Source organism: Cibotium barometz, chromosome 12 (genome assembly GCF_041138505.1).
Source record: "Cibotium barometz isolate CiBa-2024 chromosome 12, ASM4113850v1, whole genome shotgun sequence".
NCBI classification, from domain to species: domain Eukaryota; kingdom Viridiplantae; phylum Streptophyta; class Polypodiopsida; order Cyatheales; family Cibotiaceae; genus Cibotium; species Cibotium barometz.
This window is the reverse complement of record NC_141057.1, coordinates 50,902,597-50,909,966: the sequence shown is the minus strand read 5'-3', so window position 1 is coordinate 50,909,966 and position 7,370 is coordinate 50,902,597. Positions and strand designations below refer to the sequence as shown.

The following is a 7,370-nucleotide window of genomic DNA, read 5'->3' as shown; positions in this document are numbered from 1 at the left end:
TTTTTCGCTCAGCAACTCCATTTTATTGCGAAGTGTATCTGCATATAAACTGTCTATGAATACCATTCTTCTTTAAAAATTCAAAGAACTCATGTGGAAAGTGACAAGAGATCTTTGATTTGGTAGGCATTAAATGAAGGAGAAAAAGGTGGAGGCATTCAACGATGAGATAGAGTAGGTTTTAGGGGGAAATCAAGGTTAAAAATGGAATGTTTTACATATATATGGGTCTGGGGTCAGTTTCAAAGTATAAAACTTGCAAAATGGAAAAAAAAAAATTGTCCATTTCCCCCTCCCCCTTAGTTATGAGCTTGCTAGAAAGAGAAGAGGAGAGAGAATGACAACATTAGACCCTATTTTCATAGGGGAGTTATGGGCTAGAAAGCTTAAATTATAGGCTCCAATTAACCCTCTTGATTGATGATGTGGAAAGTGACAAGAGATCTTTGATTTGGTGGGGAAGTGGAGGCATTAAATGAAGGAGAAACATTCAATGATGAGATAGAGTGGGTTTTAGGAGAAAATAAAGGTTAAAAATTGAATGTTTTACATATATATGGGTCTGGGGTCAGTTTCAAAGTATAAAACTTACAAAATGGGAAAAAAAACATTGTCCATTTTGCCCCCCCTTAGTTATGAGCTTGCTAGAAAGAGAAGAGGAGAGAGAATGACAACATTAGACCCTAATTTTGTAAGGGAGTTATGGGCTAGAAATCTCAAATTATGGGCTCTAAGTAGCCCTCTTGATTGACCATATCTCCATAAGAAAGCACAAAATTAGCCTTAATTCCTTAAAATTAAGAATCTTTACAAGGCCCAAAAGATGTCCAATGACCACAATCATCCAAGGGATGGCTCCTACATTCTCCCATGATATGTCATGATAAGTCTTTTAAATTAGTCATGATGTGGGTATGGTTTTTTCTGTCACTATATGTTATTAGGACTATAGATGTATTTTTTATGATCATAAGTGTTCTCTCTTTAAATATATGTGTCTTTATATATAATGTTTTTCCACTAAAGAAAGAATGCATATCCAATGCGGCTTAAAGGTATAATTGTAAGATTTTATGTCAAATGAAAAAAGATTGTATGTCACTTGAAATTTTAAGGAACCCTTCAAATTTTGGCCTTGCTCCATACCTAGGCGCCTTGTTAATGCAAGGGTCAGCCTAGGTGTTTAGCCTTGTTAATGCAAGGGTCTCTAGGGTGTTTAGTCTTGTTAATGCAAGGGTCATTAGGGGACTTGTGGTGGAAGCTAGTACACGTGGGGGAAGCTACACGTCCGTTGTCATGCCGTAGAGGCCGGGAGAAGTTCCGTTGGATTTGAGGCTATTGCCGTAGTCTCTTGAGACTCTGACTTTTCTTTTGAGGTGTACAGCTGTAGAGCGACCACACGTGGAAAAAGGTGGTAAACCAGAAAATACGTTTGAAACAATGGTTTGAAAGATTGGTGACGTTTGGTGAAATGGCGAAGAGTAGTGGGCACTGATTGATGTCTGATTTGTACGCTGCAAAATGGGAGCAGGATGGTCTTTTATTCAAGATGGAGATTTTGGTGCAATTTATCGTATCAGGTGGCCCGAAGTCGGTTTCTTCTCTTGGGAGGTGAAAGATTAATGCAAGTGGCCCTAGATGCTTCGATTCGACAGAGGGGCTACGTTGACGTTGTAACTACTGCAAATTCGCAAACGGCGGTGGTGCTCGCCCCGCAGTGTATTGGAACTGATCAGCGCATTCACGCCAAGGTTAACGGCGTTCAATTACACTAGTTGTTGCTAAGCGATAGTCTGACTGCGCATGGGGTGCCGGCGCTGTCTACGTGAGATGGGCGGTTTCAATCTCACGTCAATTGTATATATTATGACGTTTGGTGTGAGGGGTGAGAGGTGGGACACGAGCTACGTCGATGGCTTGTTTTCTGCATGATAGGATGTAATTAGTAGGTAAAATACCAAACAGGATACGGTTTAGCTGTAGGCAATTCAGATCAGGAGAGCTTAACCTTCGTCGACCACAGGACTTGAGTGCCGAACTTGCCTTTCGGTAGCTCAGATATGGTGTCGACAGTATAGCCATCGGGGAGGGAGGGCCAACTAAGGTAACAGAAAAGGAGAGCTTACCTTACGAGCGGATATTCTTCTTGTAAAACAAAGTTCGTAGCTCATACGCTTCCCTTTCCCGAGCCCACCCCCCACAAACTGACACGAAGAAAAAACACACACACACACAAACAAACGCGCGCGCAAGCACACAAAATATAAACCAAGTTCACCACCTTTCTGTAGCTGCTGTAGCCCACTTTACTTCTTTCGGTCCCCCACCCTACTTACGTGCTACTGCGTCCCCCATTATTCATTGTCTTTCCGCCTAGCTCCGCTACTCTCTCTCGCTGTCCTCAATAATATAGAAAGCCTTCACTGAGTTGTTGGATTCCGTTAAAGTCCTTTTACCCCCCCCCCCCCCCCCCCCCAAAAAAAAAAAAACGAACTCCGGGCAGCCTCGTGAGAGGGAGGAATCATGCAGTATTGCATCCTTCTTCAGATCGTGTTGGAGTTCATTTTTGTCTGCATTTGGGCTAGTGATGGCGCAACGGGCCAACAAACCCGGCACTACGAGTTCCATGTAAGTTCAGTATCACTCTGGTTCTACTGACAAACTGCAAAATGATCCGACAGACAAGAATTTCTTCCAGTACTTTTCCTTATGAAGATTAAACTATGCATGTCGCGAATGCAGGTGAAATATGAGAATGTCACGCGCCTTTGCTCCACCAAAGCCATAGCAACTGTGAATGGGCAGTTCCCTGGACCGACCTTGTTTGTAACAGAGGGGGATCGTCTGCTGATAAACGTCACCAACCAGCTTCCCAACAAGAACGTTACAATACACTGGTAAGGCTAGGCATAACTATATTGGGAAGCTAAATGCAAAGCATGTGATTGATTTAAACGAAGGCCCTTGCTGATAATATTCGTGTGAATTGTTCAGGCATAACTATATTGGGAAGCTAAATGCACAGCATGCGATTGATTAAAACAAAGGCCTTAATTTGCTGATAATATTCGTGTGAATTGTTCAGGCATGGGCTTAAACAGGTGCGAAATGGTTGGGCGGACGGACCAGGTTACGTTACACAGTGCCCAATGAAGCCGGGCAACTCCTACACCTACAACATTACAATCACTGGGCAGCGTGGAACTCTATGGTGGCATGCCCACCTTGCTTGGATGCGTGCCACTATATATGGGGCTCTCATAATCCTCCCCATGCAGGGCGCCTCGTATCCCTTCCCAACGCCATCACAGGAGATTCCGATCCTTCTTGGTAATAAACAACGCTACATGATCAACGTCCACCATGCACAGCTTAGGCTCCTTTGGAAGAAAGATTTCTTATTGTTTTCTTCTTCCTTCCATTAATTAGGTGAGTGGTGGAAAGCTAGCGTAGACGCGGTGGTTCGAGAGGCTACTCAAAGTGGAGGAGCACCCAATTCCTCGGATGCATACACCATCAACGGACAGCCCGGAGCCTTGTACCCATGCTCCGCAAAGGGTATGACCGATTTCACACTTTCCTACACACCCACCACCAAAAGCAGAAGAAAACAACTGAACATTCTGTCAGACCCGAGTTTTAAAATTGTGTGCATCTTTAAATGTGGTCTGTATTAATATATATATATATATATATATATATGCAAATAAGACGTAAATTAAGCTAGGGTTATCTCCTTATATTAATGTCAAAGGGAAAGAGAAGAGAGGACCTATAGGGGAGGACTTGTCTTTTGTTTCCATACCAACAATCACAACATGAGAATAAAAACTTTGTTTGAGTGTCAAAATTGCACGGCATCCTTGATAGAACGTACGATTATATGTACCTGCAGAACAAGACGTAGGGTAAATTGGCATAGCTGGTGGTATGGGTGATTCCTTGCGAGAGAATAATCTTGTGGTCTTACTCCTTGGTATTTTAAAATCTTAATGAGATCTCCTTGGTGGGGCATATCAAAAGGAAAGGCCACCAATTCTTCGATACCACCCAGGTGGGGTCTATCAAAAGGAAAGGGAAGGCCAAAAATAAATAAAAGACCACAATACTAGTGGTAATATTTAGGAGGGAGAAAGGGCAAAATACTAGTGATAATTTTTAGGAGGGAGAAAATGTGAGAGATCTCTTTGTAGAGACCTAATTAAAGTCCGCTATAGGGAGAAAATGTGAGAGAAACTATGTATTTCAAAAGTGAGATATATATATATATATATATTCAGACTAATTAATTAATATACTCTAAGGCCACTCTAAGGTTCATATGCGTAACGTATTCGCGCTCTCTCTTCGCATCATAAAAAATACGTCGTCTCACTCTCATCAGCATTGCTTGAAAAGATAACGTTTTAAAAGACATCTATTTTTGCACTTACAAAACCTAAGGTTCTTTTATTTTTTTTGTTTGGCACCAAATAATATTGTGATTTCTTTGCATCCTCGGGGTCTAATTACAAACACGTAAGTATATCATACGCATTCAATTTAAAAAAAACTTTTATTCATACTCTAAGGATAGATTTATAAATATTTATAAAAAGGTTTGTATAGAGAAAGGGGTTATTTTCAATATTTGAACTTTACCGACAAAAAAGGATATTCAAAATACATAGGTTTTAGGTTTTGCATATAGTGAAGTTGAAAGGAGATGAAAGCTAAAATGATAAATCTTGTTAACGCTCCCAGTTTTGGTGTTTGATGTACAAACATGATAGCATATTTACATGTGTATTAACATAGGTACCGTTAATTTATCTGTGGAGAGCGGGAAGACGTACATGCTACGAATCGTGAATGCAGGCATGAACGGGGAGCTCTTCGTGAGCGTGGCAAACCACAAGCTTACAGTAGTGGAAGTGGATGCGGTGTACACGAAACCCTTGCAGGTGGATTCGATATTGATAGCACCAGGCCAAACAACCAACGTACTCCTCACGGCGGATCAACCACCAGGCCAATACTACTTAGCAGCGCGGCCATACATAGCCCCCAACATCACCCTCGACAACACAACCACCACTGCAATCATCTCCTACGCTAATGGCAGCAGCAGCCCATCTGCGTCCCCTATTCTGCCCGCTCTCCCGGCCCTTCACGACACTTCAACAGCCGCCAACTTTAGCAGCAGCCTCCGCAGCCTGGCGTCTGCTCAGTTCCCCGCCCAAGTGCCGCTCCAGGTCGACCGCCACCTTCTCTTCACAGTCGGACTCGCGCTCCGGCCGTGCTCATCTTGCAAGGTCGGGGCCAAGCTAGCGGGCGCCGTCAACAACATCTCTTTTGTTCTCCCGCGGACTGCTCTCCTTCAAGCCCACTACTTCAATAAGCCCAATGTCTTCGTCACTAACTTCCCCGACAAACCCACCGCCTCCTTCAATTTCACTGGCCTTCCGCCGGCCAACCTGATTGCCAAAGCCGGCACACGCCTCAGCTACATACCCTATAACTCTACAGTCCAGCTTGTGCTGCAGGACACCAGCTTTGTGGCGCCTGAGAACCACCCCATCCATCTCCATGGATACAACTTCTTCGTGGTCGGACAAGGATTCGGCAACTTTAACAACAACACGGATCCCCAAAAGTTTAACCTTGTTGACCCTCAGGAAAGAAACACTATCGGAGTCCCACAAGGAGGATGGGTTGCTCTTCGATTCCGAGCCAACAACCCAGGTACGCAAAATTTTCTTCTACCTCGCCACCTTGTTGTTCATCTATAGGTATGATTTTAACCTACCTCCGACTGGTTCATAGTATGATTTTAACCTATAGCCGACTGTTTCTGTGAAACAGGAGTCTGGTTTATGCATTGCCATCTCGAGCTTCACACTGCCTTGGGCTTGGACATGGCATTTGTTGTTGAGAACGGTCCCAACCCTGCGCAAAGTGTGATCCCTCCACCATCCGATCTCCCTCCTTGTTAACTATCTAGAACGATGGAAAACCTTAACTGCAGGGGAGCGATTATTACAGAAAGAAAAGGTTTTCGAGGGTTGGCATATCATTTGTTTGGTTATTGATGGTTGCAATAAGCGGAACTTCACCTGGTAAGAAAATAATAAGCGGTAGTGCCTAAAGTTTCGCTTTTTACATAATAAATAAAAAGCGAAACTATAGGCTTTAACAAACCTTCCGAGTCTTGAATTTGTATTTAATTTTCCAATGTATATTGAGCTTCCACCAGTAGAGATACATGATCCTTATTCAGACCACCGAACGCATTTGGTGATCATAAGCCATGAAGGCTACTTGGAAGTGATGTAATAGGAGTGTAAACTAGATACAAGCTGTCTAAAATTGTATGAACAAGATGCACAAGTATGCACAAAGTTCTACCAAGAACTACTATAGAAGAAATGCTTGGGAAATTTTATCAACTTTGTAGAGAGAGATTTTCAAATACTTGTTAACTATAGGTTATTGGCATTAAGCAAAACTCTTACTTTGGTACTGCTAACAAAATAGTGGACTTATTTTTTTTTTTATGAAAGGTTTTGAAGCGAGACACACATGGGTGGGCTCTCCCCCCACCCCCTTACAGGTGACCCTCCCCGAATGCTCATCCGGTGACTTTCAATGCGACGATCTCCAAGTTAAGACTCAAGTTGCTCTACCAGCTTGACTATGCAATAATGGTCATGAATTGAGATTTTTTTTTTTGGGAGAGTATATCACTACAAGAAGTGGGGCCATTATCCACGCTTTTTTCGACGCTTTAGAACTAAGCTTGAAATCCCCTAAACGTCGAAATACGCATCGAAAAAAGCATCGAAATAGAAACATCGAAATAAGCGCCGAAATAGGCATCGAAACAAGAGTCGAAAAAAGTAATTTTACCATGCATTTTTCGACGCTACTTTCGACGACTATCTCGACTGACATTTTGACTACAAACTGATTCTAGAATTTTCCAGATTAGTTTGGTCAATTTTTTACCATTTTTAGGTTAGTTTAGCTTACTTTTTGGATCTAGTTGAAGCAGGAGAGAGGAGAGATAAAAAATATCTCATTATTTGTGAGTTTAAAACTCAACCACAAATGTGAAATAGGCACCTCCTTCATGAGGGAAATTCCCCACACTGAGGTGTCAAAAATGCATCATTTCTTCTAAGTATCTCTTCTTTTTTAACTAATAACCTTGTCGTTAGTCAACTCTTCATCTTATGTGAGCATTTACTTATTTTTGGGGGATTTTCTTTTATTCTTCCATTTATCTCCTCCCTACATTTGGATTAATCTAATTGGTCCATAGGAACCTTAATTCAAAAATTTCAAAAAATCTGGACCCTTAGGCTAAGGTCCTTTTTACCTGATTTTTA

At 42.1% G+C, this 7,370-nt stretch overlaps 1 protein-coding gene across 1 annotated transcript; it reads left to right on the top strand.

Moving 5' to 3' along the window:
* Nucleotides 1–2,181: 2,181 nt before the first annotated feature.
* LOC147633550 (laccase-10-like) lies at nucleotides 2,182–6,422 on the top strand. The gene is made up of 6 exons (XM_086806657.1): nucleotides 2,182–2,628; nucleotides 2,743–2,897; nucleotides 3,086–3,330; nucleotides 3,430–3,558; nucleotides 4,798–5,724; nucleotides 5,845–6,422. Exons 1-6 carry the CDS (start codon nucleotides 2,524–2,526, stop codon nucleotides 5,973–5,975), a joined length of 1,692 nt encoding a protein of 563 aa, XP_086662783.1. The 5' UTR covers nucleotides 2,182–2,523; the 3' UTR covers nucleotides 5,976–6,422.
* Nucleotides 6,423–7,370: the final 948 nt, after the last annotated feature.

What these genes read in the sequence shown, in the direction of transcription:
- LOC147633550 (XM_086806657.1), top strand. Translation starts at nt 2,524, where the DNA reads ATGCAGTATTGCATCCTTCTTCAGATCGTGTTGGAGTTCATTTTTGTC. An exon ending in GGAGATTCCGATCCTTCTTG is followed by an intron (nt 3,331 to 3,429) that starts GTAATAAACAAC and finishes TCCATTAATTAG; the next exon opens with GTGAGTGGTGGAAAGCTAGC. An exon ending in ATTCCGAGCCAACAACCCAG is followed by an intron (nt 5,725 to 5,844) that starts GTACGCAAAATT and finishes TCTGTGAAACAG; the next exon opens with GAGTCTGGTTTATGCATTGC.